General features: G+C 43.2%; 1 protein-coding gene across 2 annotated transcripts in view; it reads left to right on the top strand.

Moving 5' to 3' along the window:
• Nucleotides 1-22,500, top strand: part of PCID2 (PCI domain containing 2) — a 73,701-nt gene that overhangs the window by 33,673 nt on the left and 17,528 nt on the right. For both annotated transcript variants that reach the window (XM_085882107.1, XM_085882108.1), the window contains 3 exons: nt 4,502-4,556; nt 12,281-12,384; nt 18,298-18,373. In XM_085882107.1, the coding sequence (XP_085738233.1) occupies nt 4,502-4,556; nt 12,281-12,384; nt 18,298-18,373 (235 nt within the window). The remainder of the gene's footprint in view (nt 1-4,501; nt 4,557-12,280; nt 12,385-18,297; nt 18,374-22,500) is intronic.

Genomic DNA, 22,500 nt, shown 5'->3' with positions numbered 1-22,500 from the left:
AGCACGCGCTTATTCAGTTTAAATATGTGGGAGGATGTAAGCGGGAACCAAAAGAAAACACATATGCAGTGAGCCTTCATTCGCTCTGCCACTAAAGGTGGATGGTTATTTTCACCTCTGTATGTTTGTCTGTTTGTCTGTTTTTCTGTCTGTGAACAGGATATCTCAAAAAGTTCTGGATGGATTCGGATGAAACTTGGTGGACAGATTGGGTGTGTGACAAGGATTAATTGATTTGATTATGGTGAAGGTCTGGATCTGGATCCGAGAATTTTTTTTTTTTTTTTTTGAAAAGTGATTCTTCACTATTGAGAGACGGCCAAAAATTACATATAGCATGATATTTCAATTCGTGGGATACAAAACGTAATCTGTTCATCCTGTTGGAGGTATGCGCTCTACCGAGTGCCTTTCTAGTTGTTGGATGTTTAACCAGGAGAGTGTTACTGTAAGAATGCATCCTGGAATTTCTGAGGAGGATTGGCAGACTGAGGGCAGATGGAGCAATCTGGAGAAGCATTAGAAAACCAAGATGACCACCAACCTGCCTATGAGATGAAAGCAACAGACCTTGGGCTTCGGCCTCGTTGTGAGTGATTTCAATAATTTTGAGCGATTTCGATTCCCCAGAATCTAGGAGACACAGATATGATGCTGGGGTGGTACCAGCCTGGAGGAGAGAGCATTTCTCCATTGAGCTATGGACAAAAGCCATTGTATACTGTGACTTGCTCTGATTTTCCAAGGAAAGACTTGGATGGACAGAGGAACACAGTCTGCGGCTGACTTTGGAGACCAGCTTTGTATGTGGTCGGCACAGCAGATGTCATGCCTGATGGTGAGGCCTAGAAGTTACAGACTAAAACTCTGTGATGTACAGCTGCAGTTTGCCTAGCCATGGGATGGGGTACTGTGTGCTATAATGTGGAATTATCCACAAAAAGGAAGGGGTTTTTCAGAGCACCAGAGAGGTCATTTATACAGTTGAGTAACAAGACATCCTGACACACTGCCTGTGGGAGTTCCAGCCTATGAGAGGAGAGGGCTCCATTGACAGCAACATGTTGATTATGAGTGGAGAAAGTCAGAAATCTTGGAAAGAAGATGGTCTTGAATGCTATAGGCAGAGAGCTTTACAAGCAAAGGAGGATACCTGAGATATGTCCAGAGAGACTGTCCTGATCTTGAAATTTAGGGCCTCCAATCTTTGCTGAGATCGGAGTAGCAGCACGTCCAAAGTTGTGACCGGAACTGGATCCATACTGATGATCAGAGGTCAGGCTGTTTGAAAACAGGAAAGATTTGACATCAGCAGCAATGATTGATTAGGCCTTGCACACAACAGACACAACACACACGGGAGGATATAAAGACAAAGAAAGAAGAATGATTTGTTGAACTGTGTAAAGCCAAAAGGTCAAAATGGGCCAAAAAGCCAATTTGGGCCAAATTTTACAAAATCCTCAATTATATCCGATTGACTTGAAATTTGAAAAGCATTTTCATGTCAGGTCGCTGAATTCAAACACTTATTAATTTTAAGGTCAAAAGGTCAACACAGGCCTAATTTCTGAAATTGATAGAGGGCTAAAAACTAAATATATCACTTTATCTCAAAAAGTTGTGGACGAGTTATGACAAAACAAGGTGGATGAATTCAATAGATGACAAGAATAAGCGGATTGGATATTGGTTTGGATTCAGTCCATCAGTGGGATACAAAATGTAAAATGTTCCACCTGGTAGAGGTATGCGCTCTACCGAGTGCCATTCTACTTTGTGCTGTTTTGCCAAGTTGTCACTACTCTATGAGTGATTTTTCATTTGTTTGTTGGTTTTTTTTGTCTATCCACTCGCCTCCAGCCCAAACCGCACAACCAATCGTTCTGAAATTTTCAGAGATTAATATCACCGACCCTGCGACGGTCCCGCATTGAAGTTTCATAAAATTCAGTCGACCAAAAAGGTCTCCATAGGCTAATCGGCCAATTTGAGCCAAATTTCCTAAAATCCTCAAATTTCATCTGATTGACTTGAAATTTGAACAGGATTTGTATGTCAGGTCAATAAATTCAAGCACCTATTACTTTTGAGGTTAACATCGGTCAGAGGTCAACATAGGCCATAAGGTCAACCCAACATTGGCCAAATTTTTTAATTGTTTCTACAATTCTCAATTTTAATCCGATTGACTTGAAATTTGAAGAGCATTTGCATATAAGGTCACTGAATTAAACCACCTACTAATTTTTAAGGTAAACTTCAGCCAAAAGGTCAAAATAGGCCAATTTGGGCCAAATTTTCTAACAACCTCACTTTTCATCCAATTGACTTGAAATTTGAAGAGCATTTGCATATCAGGTCACTGAATTCAACCACCTATTATTTTTGAGGTCGATATTGGCCAATAGGTCAACATAGGCCAAAACGTCAACATGGGCCACATTTCTAAAATAGTTTCTAAAATTGTCAATTTTCACCCAATTGACTTGAAATTTGAAGACCAATTACATATCAGCTTACTGAATTCAAGCACCAATTATTTTGAGGTCAACTTGGGTCAAAAGTTCAACATAGGCCAAATTTCTAAATTGTCAATTTTCATCCGATTGACTTGAAATTTGAACAGGATTTTCATATCAGCTCACTAAATTCACCCACCAATTATTTTTGAGATCAGCACATGCCAAAAGGTCAACATATGCCAAATGGTAAACAACTTGAGATCACTTTCTAAAATGCTCAATTTGCAAATGATTTACTTGAAATTTTGACTTGTGGGTTGTCTCGGAATAAAATGGTCCACAGAAAAAAAAATGATGACGTCATCGGGCAGATTCTGCAGCCATATTTTTTTTTTTTTTTTTTTTTTTTTTTTAAACCTTTAATGCATTTTGCTTATGTTCCTTCTGATTACTCCAATGCAGGACTACCTATTTGCTCTTCTATTTGATTTTAATTGAATTTATTTTAATCCCATTCTAAATTCATTTGAATAATAAAAAACGTCATGGGTCAGGTTAATCAATGCAGGGTTGCATCAAAGTGGGACGTCTTGGTACCCGGTCATCATTGCCAGCAGTTATAAAGTGGCAGTTCTAATTATGTCTCATTAATTGCAGAACACTCCAGTACACAAACACCATACAAAACTACGCAAACACCACACAAGTCCTGGCGAGGGTCTGCAATCTCTGATTGCTCTTTTTCTTGCTAGATATTGTGTTAACTCACTTAGCAAAAACACGATGGATGTGTGGCAGGCCCCCTGTTTGTCAGGAGCCTTGCAGCAAGTGTTAGTGTGGCACAGGGGTTCATGGTTACTGTTCCAGTTAAGAGGGTGCATGTGCCTGTATGCTAACATTAAAAACAGCCCTACGGCAGTGAATATACTCGATTTTTATTTGATAAACCCCATTGTATTCGTTCCATTTTGGAGCACATCAATTTTTGGTGATTGAGGCAATTACTTAAATCTTTCTTCTGAAATGAAAATCCTGGAAAATTAGATGGTTGCTTCGATATTGTGGAGAACTTTGTGCAAGTTGGTCGGTGGTTTGATTCCGACCTTGGCCGAGTCATATCAAAAACTTTTAAAATGGTACATGCCGCTTCCTCACTTGACACTCAGCATTTAAAGGATGAAGCACAGACAAGCATTCATGAGGAGTAGGAAATTCCTCCTATATTGCCCTACTGGGTGCAAAGAGAAAAGTGATGTCATAAAAGATGGCATCGCTGGTACCCATGGTGCTCTGGGAAGTGATGTCACTTCCCCCAAGCTCACTGGCTGCTGTTTGAAGTGGAGTCTCTTGTTGTCTTATGTATTTGTCTCCATGTGTGTGTGTGTGATTTGTTGCAGCTTCACTACAAACTTTAGACTCTGCCAAAAAAAAGGAATCGGATTATGTATGCAATTTGTTTTTTATGCCTCCGCATTATGTTTTCAGGTTGTCCATCCGTCTATACGTCTGTCCGTACGTATGTAGTCCGTCCATCCATGCTAATTTTCTCCGTTTCCTCTGCAACCGCTAAATATGATTGACACAAATTTTTTTACCATTTGTGCGACGACTCATGTATCATGTTCCCCATGGGGATTTTTTTTTGATGTCATAGGTGGCTTTGTTATGACGTAATAATTGCATATGTCGAATACTTTAATCGACGTGAAGCGTCACAGTTATGATTGAGTAGTCATGGGGAATATATGTTTTAAATTTCAATCTGATCGGACACGTGGTCTGGCAGCTTGAATTATTTAATGTTTTGAATCTAGGTTCAGGGATTTTAATCAAACTTGGTATAAATATGTATAATGAGGTAATGATCTGGGTGGAGGCATATCTGCTGACAATGTGACGTTGAAGAGTGCCGTTCTAGTATTTTTTAAATAGATATTGGGACCTGGTGTATCCCATGTGGTTTTAGAATTTGTCTTGTTGGTTTTCCTCATCCCATTTGGGGATTTTGTGAGTGGCTTCCCTTTTGTGACCTGCAGGGCTCTTCCCATAATGAATGCAGTTACACTTGACCTTCGCATATTTGCCAACTATGTGAGTGTACAGTTGAGATGCTCGCAGCTACATTAATATTACTTGTGTTATGGACTTGTCGGTATCATGGATTGTTTGATTAATGTAACTTTTTATTTTGTGGTCATGCACGATTGCACATGTTATATATGAAATACAATGGTTTTTATCACAACTGAAAGGTTTGGGCATAATGTTCACACTGCTCTGCCCTTGTTGGGATGTGCTGTCCCCTAGCTCCCTCTCCATAGCCCCCACGACACCTCTCCATGACCCCTACCACCCTTCTCCATGGTCCAGCACTACCCTTATCCTCGTACCCCACTACCCTTATCATTTTTTTTTTTGTTAATGGAAATCACCCCAAACAAGGCATAAAGCCACTCGATGTCAGGGGCTAAGGGAAGTAGGTTCGATAAAGAGAAGCATAAAGCATGACAAAATAAAAGAAAGAGACAAATAACACGAAAACATCCAAGTCAGGGAGTATCAGAAGTCATGTGAAATGCGATGTAACCTCAAAGATGTAAGAAGTAGGAATTGACATCCATCTATCTATCTATCTATCTATCTATCTATCTATCTATCTATCTATATATTACTAAAACTCTCATCTTGTATGTATGTTCCCGAAATACAGCCAAAACGGTTCACGATAGCGCAACAATTTTAGGGCCACCTTACTCGCCATTCGCCTGTGGTGTGCAGTATCAAGTTTCGTTCAAATCGAGCAACGAAAAAAAATTATTAAAAAATCAATTCCCGATTCAGTCAAGTACTCTGGGAGTATTTGATCAATGCAAACAACCTCAGTGGTATAGTTCGCTGGAGCTATCTTTTTTTTTTTCTCTCTTCTTGAAATGATTTTTTTTTCATCAACCGCTGTCACAACGGGAACCCAACGGGTTCACGGGTCGTCTAGTTCCTCTTAAAACGGAGTAGATAGTAGGATAATGAGAAGCATGTTACAGTAAGTGAATTCCAAAGCAAGACAGCATGGGGGATAAAACTATCTGCACAGCCTTTCGTTCTGCACTTTGGATCAGTTATAGTTCATGGGTGTGCAGAGATGGCAAACCGAGTCTTGCGTCCAAACACTCGCACAGAAGGAACCAAGTTACAAAGTCCAGCAGTCATTTGCCATTAAAATATTTCTGTAGAACAAACTAAGAGTGGCAACTGACCTACGGTGAGAGAGTGGTTGAAGTTGAACCCATCTCCGCACCAACCAGGTAAACTATGCGTTTCTGGAGCCTATCAAGTAAAGATAAGTGGCAGGCTGGTGCTCCAGCCCCAATGTGGCAACAGTACTCCATGAGGGGACGTATAATTGTCTTGTACAGGTACAAAACAGCATCAAGAGGTAAATACCTCTGCGCTCTATAAAGACAACCAACTCGCTTGGAAGCAATACCAGAAATACCAATACCACTTAGTAATACCAGAAATGTACTTATCCCAACGGAGGTTAGAGGAGATGTGCATACCAAGAAGCTGAAGCTCAGATGATTTTGTTAAGGTTGAAGACCCCATGTGCGCAGAACTGAAAGGCCTGTTTCTAGAGCGAGACTTGGACAACAATTTAGTTTTATTTGCATTGAAGGATACCAGCCAGTCTTGCCCCCACTTCAACACATTTTATAAATTATTGTCCAGCGAATCTCAAACCTCATTACGAGTAGTGTTGAGTGAATCAGCAGATGTACAATAAAGTGAGGAGTCATCAGCATATGGCTATCTGAGACAGAACATTATCAGGAAGATCATTGATATAAACAAGGAACAGAGTGGGACCATGGACAGAGCCCTGAAGAACACCAGAATTGATGGAGCAAGTCTGAGAAGATTGACCCTCAAGTACCACCTTTGTCTTGCGATTTGTAAGGAAAGCTGAAAAGATTGAATACATCACTCCAGATGCACCAAACAACTGAAGCTTGTGGAGTAGACCCTTGTGCCACACTTTATCAAAGGCTTTTGAGATATCCAAAGCAACTAATTGAGCTTCATCCTTGAACTCCAATCCCTTGTTGAAATGATCCGTTATTAAGGATATCAGATCACCAGTGGAGCAAGAATGGCGAAAGCCATACTAACAATCAGTGAGAGGTTCATTGTACTCCAGATGGCTGAGAAGTTGGTCATTGATGAAGCATTCAAATACCTTACTTATTACAGGAAGCAGGCTGATGGGGTGATAGTTACTTTGCTCAGAATGCTCACCAACACCCTTGAAAACAGGGACACCATAAGCCACTTTCCAGGATGAAGGAAACACCAAAGCACACAAGCACAGGTTGTATAGCTTGGCAAGAATCGATGACAGTTCAGGCCAACACATCTTCAATACAATCACAGGGATTCCATCAGGACCGGTCACTTTTGAGGCATCTCGAGTATGAATAATTCTGGCAACCTTCTTAGGTGTGATAAATGGAACAGGAATATCAGAGTCTGTATGAGATGGAACATCAGGAAGAGGGTGTCCCTGATCATTGAGGGCAGAATTAGAAACAAAGCGATTTGAAAAGTGGTTAGCCTTATCCAGAGGTGAAGTAACAACCTCGGGTTCATTAAGGGGAGGAGGTATAAAAGATTTATTGTGGTTGAATACACAGCGAATTGCCAACGTTCACCACATTACTTGTGGTGAACGTTGGCAATCCGCCAAAAGTCCCGATAGCCAAGTCGCTGAGTCACAATGGAATCGGCTACAGAAGCTGCATATTGCTGCTTAGCATCCTCAAGAACTCTTTTACAGAGGGTACTTGCTTGGCAGAACAGATATTTGGACTCCAGAGACACTTGCACATGGTACTGCTTGAAATGGTGGTTGCGCTGAGCAATTGCTGATGCACAAGCTGGAGTATGCCATGGATGGCAATGAACCTCCACTTGATAGATACGTGAGGGAATAGAAATGTTCACACCAGTGCAAACCCGTTGGGATATTTCCTCGGCAGCCATATCAGGACCAGGACTAAAAGCTGAGGTCCATGGCACATCAGTAAGAAATAAATGAAATCGATCCCAATCCACCTTCCCAAACTGAAACGCAGTGCGGTGAAAAGGATGCACTGGAGTTTAGAATGAGGAGGAAGAGACACAAACAGAAACAGTGGAATGATCCGAGTTACCAATTGGAGACAGGACATCGGCAACGCGATCACCAGGGTGAGAACACAAAAGGAGATCAAGCAAGTATCTTCCATCAGAGTCACGATCAGAAATATGAGTGGAAGAGGAAACCATTTGGGTGAGCCTTTAAGAGATAGAGAAATTGTAGGTATCAATACCAGGAGTGTCAGTATTATGAGAGTGTACCAGCTATGACTTGTGGTGAATGTTGAAGTCACCAAATACCATGATGTGTACAGAAGGGTGGAGTAAAATAGCCCTGTCAATGCTGTCAGAGATCGCATTGAGAACGGCCCAAGAGCATACATGGCAAGTTGGAGGTGACAAAAAAACGGGTTGGTGGGAATCAAAACCGAATTATTTATTTATTAGTCATGATCGGAAGTGATACTCCGTGTGGAATCTTGTAAGATGGTGACGTGCCTTTCGGTGAGAGAAAGCTCATGACGTCACAGAGCCAATTGACTTGAGGGAAACATTGTGTGTCGGCTGCAGGTCTCTCCTGGTGTGTGTGTGTGTGTGTGTGTGTGTGTGTGTGTGTGTGTGTGTGTGTGTGTGTGTGTGTGTGTGTGTGTGTGTGTGTGTGTGTGTGTGTGTGTGTTCCAATTGGCAATCAGCCTGTAGAGTGCTTGCTAAGTGGCTTAAGCAATCAAGCAAGCACCCCAACGAAACTCTGGCTGCTTGGCAACTGAGCAGACCCCGGGTGTGTTCAATTGTCAATGAGCTTGGTATCGCTTGTCAAGCCAGCCGATCCTTATCAACAGTGTCGAATGGCGGAATGCTTGCTTGAGCGCTCTACAAGAAACTTGGTAACTGAACGCATCCCAGGTCTAACAGTCTGTCAGTCAATCCTTGCAAGTGGAATGGAAGCGAAACATTGCGTTTTTAAAATGGATCGAACTTTCCATCTAATACGGATTTTGACAATACTAAAATCGGTCTGCGGGTTTTCACAAACAAAATGGGTCAACCTGTGAAATCCGGATCACTTGCCATCAATGCAAGAGGGAAAGGAAGGCAAGTGATACAGAAAAAACAGAGATGTTGTTGAAGGCAGGAGAGCAAGGCAGAAACACATAAACTCGTGAGAGCCACTTTCAAGAGAATTTTCATGAGCTCAAGGTGGAGAGTCCTTAATATAGATAGGAAGACCATGAGAAATAGGGCGATCAAGTCAGTGAAAAATGTAACTTGGTGAGTTGAAAAACAGGAGATGCCACTGTCCAACCGACACTCAGATAGAGCCAGCAGGTCAGGTAAGTTAAGCTGAAGAAAAGTTGGAGCGAAAGCCCCTGACACTGGAGAAACAAATATCAAAAGGATTTGAACGTCACTGCATTCGGGCTGGTGGATTAGTACATTGAGGTAGCGATGTCATTCTTAGATTCTAGAACCATATTCATAGTAATAAAATACATGAAACATTGAAAAGTAGTACACAAGCCGAACGAGGAAGAATAATGAACAGAAAAAGACAACAGTCATAGTTACCCAAACAAATTCACAAGCCAGTCCAAGAGACTCGATAGCATCCCACAAACTCATGCGACCACATTGTCGTAACAATGCCACTGATGGTCTCAGGAATGCAACCGAAAATGGCTGCACGAACCACTCCCATGCATGTCCGTGGCAGTACAACCATTTCGACATTTTACATTTGTTGATAGATCAGTCTCTCAAAGCATTACCAAAGAGTTCAGGATCCTGTACTACCAGGCTGCCATGACCTGCGGCATGTTTATTTCCGGTGCGGTACCCTTTGGAGAGGCGAATTCATCAGATCCTGGACAAGAAAGATGCAGAATAACTGAGACGAGAAATGGCAGAAGAGAAGAAAAGAAAGGAGAATCGAAAGAGAAAGAAGACAATGATAAGACCACCCACTACCCTCATCCTTGTTGTCCCCCACTACCCTCATCCTTGTGGTCCCCCACGACCCTCATCCTTGTGGTCCCCCACGACCCTCATCCTTGTGGTCCCCCACGACCCTCATCCTTGTGGTCCCCCACGACCCTCATCCTTGTGGTCCCCCACGACCCTCATCCTTGTGGTCCCCCACGACCCTCATGCTTGTGGTCCCCCACGACCCTCATGCTTGTGGTCCCCCACGACCCTCATGCTTGTGGTCCCCCACGACCCTCATGCTTGTGGTCCCCCACGACCCTCATCCTTGTTGTCCCCCACGACCCTCATGCTTGTGGTCCCCCACGACCCTCATGCTTGTGGTCCCCCACGACCCTCATGCTTGTGGTCCCCCACGACCCTCATGCTTGTGGTCCCCCACGACCCTCATGCTTGTGGTCCCCCACGACCCTCATGCTTGTGGTCCCCCACGACCCTCATGCTTGTGGTCCCCCACGACCCTCATGCTTGTGGTCCCCCACGACCCTCATCCTTGTGGTCCCCCACGACCCTCATCCTTGTGGTCCTCCACGACCCTCATCCTTGTGGTCCCCCACGACCCTCATCCTTGTGGTCCCCCACGACCCTCATCCTTGTGGTCCCCCACGACCCTCATCCTTGTGGTCCCCCACGACCCTCATCCTTGTGGTCCCCCACGACCCTCATCCTTGTGGTCCCCCACGACCCTCATCCTTGTGGTCCCCCACGACCCTCATCCTTGTGGTCCCCCACGACCCTCATCCTTGTGGCCCCCCACGACCCTCATCCTTGTGGCCCCCCACGACCCTCATCCTTGTGGTCCCCCACGACCCTCATCTTTGTGGTCCCCCACGACCCTCATCTTTGTGGTCCCCCACGACCCTCATCTTTGTGGTCCCCCACGACCCTCATCTTTGTGGTCCCCCACGACCCTCATCTTTGTGGTCCCCCACGACCCTCATCTTTGTGGTCCCCCACGACCCTCATCTTTGTGGTCCCCCACGACCCTCATCTTTGTGGTGTTTTCTCTCCCATTTAACTCTACATTTCGACATAATTATTTAGGCCATGAGTTCCTATCGTAAAAAAATGTTAAATCAGATTTGGGATATCATCTTTTAATAAGCATATACAATAATCTTGCTGGGACCCAATCGCATTGCACATAGCCTCCTCACACAGCCAATCAGCGTTACAGCTAACAGACGAACGGACAGCCATCTGTGTGTTTTATTTATATATATATATATATATATATATATATATATATATATATATATATATATATATATATATATATATATATATACAGTAGACTAGGTGTAAGTCGGCAGCGTGTAAGTCGGCAGCGTCAAAAAGTCCCGAATTTATCTCATGTTAAGTCCCTATGAATAAAGGGTCATCCCTCTGTAAGTCGTCATCTCTAAGTCGTCACTTCGTCTAAGTCGTCAGATGTTGTCCATTCCCATGTAATGGAAACTCAAGTAAATTACCACTCCTAACTCGTCACACGGAACTGCTGCCTCGTGAGAAGCCCAATTTCATAGAATCGTGATGCTCGCTCATTGGTTTACACCGCCAGTGATAGGCTATTTTTAACTGCGTACACACGTTGATCGCACTGCAGGCAGGACAATGGCGACTAAGCGTAAGCTTACAACTTAAACCTACCAAGAAAAATACGACATTATCCAGTTTTGTGAGGCAAATCCACTGATGAAGAAAACAGCCATAGCTGAGAAGTTGGACATCAAACGGCAGACATTGAACGATATCTTGAAGAATAAGGGCTAGATATTTGGACAAGTGGAGAAGATCGTGAGGCCGGTGGGAAGTGTGAAATGTGTGTCCTTTGAAGATGTTGATGACGTGCTCATCATCTGGTTTCGGCAAATGTCGGCTCAGCCAAATTTTCGGTTTCGGCCGATTCCGCCAAATATTCGGCCGATACTGTCTTTCGGTGGAGGATTGCCCAGCCAACATCATGGAATACAATGACCGGTTTGAATCCTTTCTCATGCACCAGATGCCCAAGAGTTTGAGGCATTCAAACATAACGGATTACTTCGTGAAGAAGTAAAGGATCGATCGAGCTTAGTGTTGAAGTCCGATCATGGTTTTATCTTGGCTTGTTTTGTATATTACCGCACTCACTTACACATAGGCATTGAGTGGTAATCATCACCACGATGACTGTGTGTCATGTAATTTGTCACCATACCATCACCGATGGTATACGAGTTGTCTTACAGAGTTGTTCATTATCTTTACTTTTGATAAACTGATTCATGAATTCCATCTTTGCTTGATCACTTTCCAACTCACCAACTCACCCCTACCTATGCCCCGAGGATTGTGTTTTCCTTTTGGTACAATAGCCGGCTCTCACACATACGTGTCCAGGCCACGCGCGACTTCATCCTTCACCCCACAGTCATCATGAATGTTTGCATACGCGTAAGTCGTCACATTTCTAAGTCGTCACTTTTTTCTCGGTCCCGATGGTGACGACTTACGCCTAGTCTACTATATATATATATATATATATATATATATATATATATATATATATATATATATATATATATATATATATATATATATATATATATATATATATATATATATATATATATATATTGTGTGTGCTTGTGCACAGTTCGTGGTTAGAAAAGTGCACATAATCACCCTTGATTGGACCAACCCACTGTTTCCCAATCCAGGCAGATCAACAGCTGAGAAGGAAGGGTCGTGGGAAGGCTGGAGACATGCTGGAGAAGGCAGCAGATACTCTTATGAACTGTTTTCGTGTCTGCGCCTGTGACAAGTGAGGAAATGTGCACATATTGATATCTGAGCAACAAGAATTGTTAAAGGATGACTTGGACATTTTTTTATGTCGAGCATGTATAATTAATAGGTCAGTGTGAAAAAAAAATTGTGTAACTTGTACAGGAAGTGACATTGATGCTGGCTGGTCAGTGTTCTGAATTAAACCCAAATGGTGGCCAGAACGTGTTTGTGCTGTGGGACAGATGTGTACTAGGTGCCTTGTGAAGAGTCCCATCAAATCTGCTGAAATTCACAGAAGATTGTCACCATAATTTGACAATGCATGTCTTTCAGTTTGAATGCTGCGGTGAGTTTGACCACGTCTTCAAATTTGCGAGGGATCTTTAAAATGCTCATGTGCAACCAACTGTCACTCAAGCAAACATAACATATGAGACATGTCAATTTACTACACATGAGATTTCAGAACAATTTAAACACCATTGTTGAAGTGTAGAGAGATGTAATCATTCTCATTTGAAATTTAATAAGGTTTAGTGCAAGGTGGGTACCAAAGGACCACATATTTTATCAAATGGCATTTCCTGTGACCGTTGTAGCAAAGCTCTTGCAATGTTATCTTAAGAAGAGGGTGAGGGCAGTGGAACTTATTTCTTGAAGATTACGACAGGTTGTAGGACCTGGGTCAATAATTTCACACCACAATGAAAAGAGAGTCAGCTTGAAGTGGAGACACTCTTGATCCCCAAAATAATAATATAAATAAAAATCCAGGTTCCATCATTTTCTGGAAAGCTTTTGGCAAGTGTGGAATTGGAGAGCTAGGTGCTATAATCTGTCGTAATGTTCAATAAATCATGGAACGAACAGTGGTTTATTTCATGTGGAATTTCTTGAAAATTGGAAAACTAAATGTACATTACTTGGTTCCTCAATGAAGTGAGACGATCAATATGGAAATGATGGCTATGCATACCGTCTCAAGGCTTCACTTTACTACACAATAATGTTCACTCTCACACAGCTAATATGCCCACAACTTATGACTCGAGCAGAGATGGGCTGGGAAAAATCAGACCCTACCAATTACAGGACAGTGGGTTTACTTCCAAATACAAATAAAATCATGGAATTCATCATTGCTTATGATGTTGTCTTCACTATTTTCAAACAGCCTGATCTTGCCATCAGTTCAGATTCCATCCTGGTCACTCAACTCTGGACATGCTTCTGCTCCTCTTTGAGCAATGGTTGGAGGCCTCATCAAAAACAAGAGGTCATGACCGTCTCCCTGGGCATATCTTAGGCATTAGACACCACCTGGCATGCTGCTTTGCTTGCCAAACTTTCTGTCTATGATCCGCTTTGTTTCTGGATTGCTGACTTCCTCCACTGACACAGTAGACGTGTTGCCATCAATGGAACACTCTCGTCCTAGTGTTTTTGGAACCCAAGCTTGTGTTTTGAGGCCCAGTATTCTTATATATATATATATATATATATATATATATATATATATATATATATATATATATATATATATATATATATATATATATATATATATATATATATATATACAGTGGGGAGAACAAGTATTTGATACACTGCCGATTTTGCAGGTTTTCCCACTTACAAAGCACGTAGATGTCTGTAATTTTTATCAGAGGTACACTTCAACTGTGAAAGACGGAATCTAAAACAAAAATCCTGAAAATCAAAATGTATGATTTTTAAATAATTAATTTGCATTTTATTGCATGAAATAAGTATTTGATCACCTACCAACCAGTAATAATTTCGGCTCTCACAGACCTGTTAGTTTTGTCTTTAAGAAGCCCTCCCATTCTCCACTCATTACCTGTATTAACTGCACCTGTTTGAAATCGTTATCTGCATAAAAAAAAGCTGTCCACACTCAATCAATCAGACTCCAACCTCTCCACAATGAGCAAGACCAGAGAGCTGTCTAAGGACATCAGAGACAGAATTGTAGACTTGCACAAGGCTGGGATGGGCCACAGGACAATAGGCAAGCAGCTTGGTGAGAAGGCAACAACTGTTGGCGCAATTATTAGAAAATGGAAGAAGTTCAAGATAACAGTCAATCTCCCTCGGTCTGGGGCTCCATGCAAGATCTCACCTCGTGGAGCCTCAGTGATCATGAGCAAGGTGAGGGATCAGCCCTGAACTACACGGCAGGACCTGGTCAATGACCTGAAGAGAGCTGGGACCACAGTATCAAAGAAAACCATTAGTAACACACTACGCCGTCATAGATTAAAATCCTGCAGCGCACGTAAGGTCCCTCTGCTCAAGCCAGCGCATGTCCAGGCCCGTCTGAAGTTTGCCAATGACCATCTGGATGATCCAGAGGAGGAATGGGAGAAGGTCTTGTGGTCTGATGAGACCAAAATAGAGCTTTTTGGTTAAAACTCCACTCGCTGTGTTTGGAGGAAGAAGAAGGATGAGTACAACCCCAAGAACACCATCCCAACCGTGAAGCATGGAGGTGGAAACATCATTCTTTGGGGATGCTTTTTTGCAAAGGGGACAGGACGACTGCACCGTATTGAGGGGAGGATGGATGGGGCCATGTATTGCAAGATCTTGGCCAACAACCTCCTTCCCTCAACAAGAGCATTGAAGATGGGGCGTGGCTGGGTCTTCCAGCATGACAACGACTCGAAACACACAGCCAGGGCAACCAAGGAGTGGCTCCGTAAGAAGCATCTCAAGGTCCTGGAGTGGCCTAGCCAGTCTCCAGACCTGAACCCAATAGAAAATCTTTGGAGGGAGCTGAAAGTCTGTGTTGCCCAGCGACAGCCCCGAAACCTGAAGGATCTGGAGAAGATCTGCATGGAGGAGTGGGCCAAAATCCCTGCTGCAGGCTGTGCAAACCTGGTTAAGAACTACAGGAAACGTCTGATCTCTGTAATTGCAAACAAAGGTTTCTGTACCAAATATTAAGTTCTGTTTTTCTGATGTATCAAATACTTATTTCATGCAATAAAATGCAAATTAATTATTTAAAAATCATACAATGTGATTTTCAGGATTTTTGTTTTAGATTCCTTCTTTCACAGTTGAAGTGTACCTATGATAAAAATTACAGACCTCTACGTGCTTTGTAAGTGGGAAAACCTGCAAAATCGGCAGTGTATCAAATACTTGTTCTCCCCACTGTACATACATACATACATACATACATACATACATACATACATACATACATACAAAGTCACGGAGGTGGCCGGCCCAAGTTAACCCCCCGACCCAATTTTTGGTGACGGGCAGTTAACACCGACAGCCCCCGGATAGCCGAGCAGTTCCGTATTAAGAGGATGTGGACACGTTGATCGACGGAGATTTTAACACGTGCTCGAAGGGCATGGTGGACGGGCAGAGGAGCATGGAGAATGGAACGGATGTACAGGGGGTTTAACCTTAAACCCCACTACAAATGGACGAATACCTTTTCTGAAAAGGTATACATTTAATGAACATACATAAATATTTACAGACAATAATTCAACAGGTAATAATAAAAATGGAATGCAATAAATAACTCTGACAGTCAAGGCCTCACACACAGATGCAAGAACGGACAACGGGGATACAAAACAAAATGAAAAACCCTCCTTTTTAAGTATACTTGTACTCAGCTTGGCCCAGAGCTGATCCTTGTCGAACTGGAATCGAGGAGCTTCCACCAACACGGGCACACGCACAAAATGGCACCTCTCCAGTTGCAGGACAGACGCACGCCAGGCAATCCACGAGCGGCCCTCCACATGAAGGTTCAAAATGTGCCAGCCTTCCTCTCTCCAAAAGCACCACCTGCCTCGTGTGTTCCTCACAATGACCTCGTGTGTGCGCCTTGCTGATCTCCCGTCGTATCCAGACGGAAGCCTTCCACAATTCACAAGTGCACAAGCCGGCATGCTCTCGACCTCGATCATACCGATCTCTCGAGATCTGCAACCTCTCTTGTGTGCTCCTTCTCTCTCCCGCTCTATATCCTCCACCTTCAGGGCGTAGCCTGCTTGCACCAAACCCGGGAACGCGGGGCTTCTCCTGCTCAGCTAGCCTCTGACGTCACGCCCACCAATCGTCCCTTGGGGGCATGACTTCGCTTGTTCCTCCTCATGGTTTTGGTTATAAAGACATAGGGAAAAAATCACAGAAGGCAATCACATACTGGGGAATGTATTCTTTCTTCATCGGCTAATTAACACCGCACCACCCCTTGAGTGGTGACACGTAACACTTAAGCTCTCACATTCCCTAACTTGGTTACATCGAGATGCTTTCTGCTCGTCCACGGACCAAGCAACTCTACACAATGTGAGATTCCCTATTAAATTCTTCCATCTATCCCCACAACTGTAACTATGTATATATATATATATATATATATACACACACACATATATAGTGTCTCGAGAAAGTGTACACCCTATTCAAAATTTTCACCTTTTGATGCCTTTTTACCTGGAATGAAATTGCATTAAATCAGACTTTTTCCATCTTTATTGTCACATCATGACCCACAACTTTCAAGTGAGATACAAGTTCTACACATTTCAGAAAATTAATAAAAAATACAAAACTAGAATATCTCGGTTGGATAAGTTAATACCTGGTGGAAGCACCTTTGACAGCAATTACAGTTGTGAGTCTGAGATAGGTGTCTACCAATATATCCAATATATACATTAATACATACAAATATTTATTTATTAATCGACACATACATTAATGATCTCTCCAATGCTCTGGACAACCCTTATTCCTTTTTGCAGATGAGAGAGAGGGAGTCTCGCCCTCTCGCCCTCTCGCTCTCTCTCTCTCTCTCTCTCTCTCTCCCGAGTATTAGACTCTTGTGTGAGAAATGGAACATATCCTTCAATCCAAGAAAATCTAAATCTCACCCTCTCATTTTGGAGTGATCCACAAAATATCCCACCTATCTATTCCTTGGTCATCAACTGAAAGTGGTTCAGTCTCCTGAACTTATAGGCCTCCCATCAGCCATGACCTTTCCTTGGCCGACTACATTGCATTGCTGGCCTCCAGAGCCAGCCACACATTGGGCATTCTTCATTGATAAACGTCTTCCCTTGGAAAATCAGGGCTATTACGTCCATAAAGCCTTTGTCCATGGCTCGTAGAATACTGCTCTGTGCTTTGGGCTGGTGCTGCAGCATCACATCTGTCTCTCCTGGATTCTGTAGAATCTAAAGGTCTCAAATATACTGGAATCTCGTGTGATGAGACCGATGCACAAGGTTTGTTGCTGTTGCTCTCAAATTTCAGGCAGGTCAGTGGTCTATTTTCTTCCGTCTATTCTCCAACATTGCTCTCCCTCTTTCCCTCTCTCCCTCTTTCCCTCTCTCCCTCTCTCCCTCTTTCCCTCTCTCCCTCTCTTTCTCCCCTCTTCCCTCTCCCCTTTCCCCTCTCCCCTCTCCCCGTGTCTTCTGACTCTCCTCAGCAACTTCACGATGCACATGTTCTTCCAATAACTACACTTCCAAAGTCCAGGTTGACTGCACACCTCAACCCTTTTATTCCTCGCTTCTCAAATTGAAGGAACCCCCCCCCCCCCCCCAGAGGCTGTTCTGTTTCACTCTTTCTTTCACGGCTTCAAGCAGGTAGTGCACAGACACCTACTATCATCCCCATCCTGACCCATGATCTTTATTGCCCCCATTAGCCCTTCCGAACCCAACTCTTACTTGGTAATTTCAGTGCTTCCTCTTTCTCTCACACGCTCTCCCTTTCCCTCTCTTTTTATTTGTTCATTCCCTTGCCGGTTGTGCCCTATCGTTTCCCTATTATTACTCCACTTTCAATTTAGTCTTGCTCTTGTTGGGAGAAAAATAAATACGTTGAATTTCCATTTTGATTGAGATTGTTTTATCATTGTATCATTGGGTTTTTGCAGCCGCGCAGGGATTGAGGACTCGAAGAAATGGGGGATGCTTTTCCTGGTGAATCAGCTTTTCAAGATATACTTCAAGGTATTATCAAAATCTGAAATTTTTTTATCTTTATCAAAAAATGGATCATAACTGAAGGAAAAACATCTGCCTCAACAAATCAATATATTGCATAAAAGGTTAAATATTCCACAATATCATAAAACAAAAGTTCATTGTCACATTTACGCATTACTTTGTCAGGTAACGTGTGTGTGTGTGTGTGTGTGTGTGTGTGTGTGTGTGTGTGTGTGTGTGTGTGTGTGTGTGTGTGTGTGTGTGTGTGTGTGTGTGTGTGTGTGTGTGTGTGTGTGTGTGTGTGTGTGTGTGTGTCTGTGTTGTTTTAAAATGGTTTTCTCTGCAACCTCTTATCTGATCAATGCAAAACTTTAAACATATGAGGAACTACCCATGGAGAATATTTTTTGATAACTCTGATGTCATTGGTCACATGGCAGCCATATCGAATATTTGAATCATTTTCTCTGAAACCACTCTGAAAAAAATTTAAACTTGGCATATGTCATCAACTCCCCTTCAGGTATATCAGGTGATAACGATGACATCATCAGTTGTGTTATTCCAGCCATAATTCGTTGAATTGGAATCCTTATCTTAAACTTCACATATATATATATATATATATATATATATATATATATATATATATATATATATATATATATATATATATATATATATATATATATATAATCTACGACCCATTGTAAGTGAAGAATTAAATTTGCCAATAAATTATGTGACATAATAGGGTGCATGGATGCTACGGGTATAGGGGCCATAATAGTAGTGGGTCATAATAGCAGCGTGTTCAGTTAATGATGGTATTTTTGTTCAGAATGAATGCGTGAGGCAAGACTGTGCTCTCTGAGTGCCGTTCTAGTTTGCTCACCCGGACTTTCTTCTGGTGAGCTTCTATGATTGAGCAGTATTACACAAGGATGTATTGACCGCATCAAAATCTGCGCTCATTAAAGGGGTCTACAAAGAGGGTGGGGGGAGTTGATTCCCCTCCCCCCCAAAAGGAAATATGTATTTGCTCCCTTCTCCAAAACTTCACGCAACCTTCATCACCTGTGATGTACTAAGTTTGTTCATGGCATTAAAAAAAAAAAATCAGGGTCTAAGGGGGTCTGTGGGGGGGTTTGAGTGACTGTTGCTCCTGATCCAGGTGAGCTTCAGGATGCGCGGTCCTATTGTTTTTCATTGAATCACTCGTGAAAAACGTGATGTGGTCACAAATGATATTGTACATGTAAAAGTTCCAGTGGGAGGGGGGAGCAAGTGGGGGGGGGGCGGGGTGCTGGTTTGAGCTCCATATTAGCTCTGATGAATGGTAAAACCACAGCTTTTTAATATTTCTGTGATCTTTCACAATGGCTTCCTCCGCTGTCTTTAAAAATAAAAGATTTCAGGTGTTTAAATTAATTCGTTGCATACCTTGCATAAAAGAAACCCAATATGTTGGTCTTTTTATCATGAGACATGGCTCGAGCTGCATTGCAGCAGCATCGTAATGTTGATCCACAACCTAATATAAAAATGGCTATTTGATTGGTTATGACAGCCCTTGTGAAAGGAGCAATTGAGGTTTGCTTATTGAAGCGTAATTTAAACTTTTATAAAAAATAGCTAGACGACCCATGAACCCGTTGGGTTCCCGTTGTGACAGCGGTTGATTAAAAAAAAAACATCTCAAAAAAAAAAAAGATAGCTCCAGCAAACTACACAGCTGAGGTTGTTTGCATTGATCAAATTCTCCCGAAGAGTACTTGACTGAATCGGGAATTGATTTTTTTTTTTATAATTTTTTTGAGTTGTCCGATTTGAACGAAACTTGATATTGCACGTCAATGTGAAAAAAAAAAAACCGGAGAAAAGAAAGTCGAAGAATATTATTGTGCGTAATCTTCTAAACACAATTTTATTTATTAACAAACACGGAAGTATTAGATCAAAATGGTGATGTTTATTTTATGCATAAAAATAAGTCATTGTTTATCTTTACTAAATGTTTGAGATTTTTTATAAATCATTTCAAGAAGAAAAAAAAAATATAGCTCCAGCGAACTATACCGCTGAGGTTGTTTGCATTGATCAAATTCTCCCGAAGAGTACTTGACTGGAAAAAAAAGGTAATCCAGGTAATGCCAAACACCAGGTCCGACCAACATGGTCAGCCGGTTCCTGGTGTGCACATACCTGGGGCGGTGGCGGTGGTGCCAGGAGAGAGAGAGAGAGCTCGAGGTTGGCCCTACTCGACCGCACCCGTCCGTCTTTCCCATATACACGACCCTAGCCCCCCTCTTTTCCAATTCGTCGCTACGTCTCATCTCGTATATCCCACTATCCCCATTGCCAAATTCATACCCAATCCCCCCAAGGTTCCTTGGAAAGGAAGAGCAGAACTACATGCAATTTTACACTTACGTCGTGACAAGTCTCGTTCTCGAGTCCGACAGGAGGGCAAGTCCAGCAGCCGACGATCATCCCGACAGTGGATGGTGCGAAGGGGTCTTCATCAATCCTAATGAAGCTAATATTGTTACACTTTTAAACTTTCCCCGGGGTTAAACCCTGCCAAGAGGCCTTTGTTAAACTATGGGTTTCTAAAAACCCAAATTCCCATCACCTACAGGTTGGTGCTCTTACAATTTTTGGCCTTGCCCACCAAATTTTCTTTCTGTGCCATCGCACAATTTTGTGGCTGGGTAGTTGGGCTCCACGAGCAGGTCTGCCCACCTGCATACTCACTATGAGCACCCCCAGGTCGCTGGAGCTGCCTCCGAGCTTGCCTACTCCTCACCCTAACATGGGGGATGCCCTCACTGGCATTCTCCCCTCGATGCCCACTTGGAATTTTGGTGCCCCGGGTCCCGCTGTTCGGGCACCCGGTCCCATTGAACACTACACTGGCACGCCAGGCCCCTCTCCTCTGGTACCTGCATCCACGGTTCCTTGAACCGTAAGAGCCATTGCAAGGAGGAATGGTCGGTTCGAACCGAAAATTTCCGCCCGTACAAGTACGGGTGGAAATGGTTCATGGCAGACAGCATAGCCAATAACTCTTTGTGAGTGATACAATAATTTCGCTCGGGCCTACTCATGGCCTGACTATAATACACAATGACTCTTTCCACGCCCTCCTGCGTCTGAGACAAAACTGCACCCAATCCTTCCTGGCTCGCATCCGTGTCCAGGGTAAAGGTCCCGTTATCAGTGGGGAATGCTAGAAGGGGTGTGAAACACCCCTTCAATTTGAGGAAGGCATCATTGCACTCCTGTGTCCAATTAAACCTCGTCCCCTTCTCCGTAAGCCGGTTTAGGGGCCTGGCTATCTCTGCAAATTTTGCCACAAAGCGCCGGTAGTAGGAGCAGAGTCCCAAAAAACCCCGCACCTCCTTGATGTTACTCGATACGGGCCACTCTTCTACCGCCTTAACTTTACCCGGGTCGGTTTTCACCCTCTCACGACCTATCACGTGACCGAGATAAGCCACTTCCTTCGCAAACAAGGTACATTTTTCTGGGCTCAACTTTAACCCTGCCTGTCTGAGGCGGCCAAACACCTGATCCAAATTAGCTATGGCCGGAGGGGGGGGAATGTTTTAGCGTGCATCAGGACGTCATCCAGGTACAACAGGCATATTTGCCATGGCATGCCATCCAATACACGCTCCATCAATCTCTCAAAGGTGGCGGGGGCGTTACACAAACCAAACGACGTTACAGTGAACTGATACAGTCCCTTCCCTGTAGAAAATGCTGTTTTCTCCATTCCTGTCTTATCCATCTCCACCTGCCAATACCCGCTCTTGAGGTCCAGAATTGAGAACCAATTTGAGCCTGCAACGGCATCGAGGGTATCGTCAATTCTAGGCAGAGGATAGGAGTCTTTGAGTGTCACGTTGTTTAGCTGGCGATAGTCCACGCAGAAATGCATGGTCCCATCTTTCTTTTTAACCAACACAACAGGTGACATCCAAGGACTTTCCGAGGGCTCAATAACACCTGCACTCAGCATCTTTTCTACCTGCTCGTCAGCTTCCTCCCTCTTGCTCCAAGGGGGCGGGCTGACGAATAGGCCGGGCCTCACGGGTGTGGATCTGATGTTTCACCAGGTTCATACATCCAATGTCCTCGGGAGA

This window comes from Eptatretus burgeri, chromosome 5 (assembly GCF_056783735.1).
Source record: "Eptatretus burgeri isolate ZD-2024b chromosome 5, Ebu_testis_v1, whole genome shotgun sequence".
NCBI classification, from domain to species: Eukaryota; Metazoa; Chordata; class Myxini; order Myxiniformes; family Myxinidae; genus Eptatretus; species Eptatretus burgeri.
This window is presented reverse-complemented; position numbering and strand designations above follow the sequence as displayed.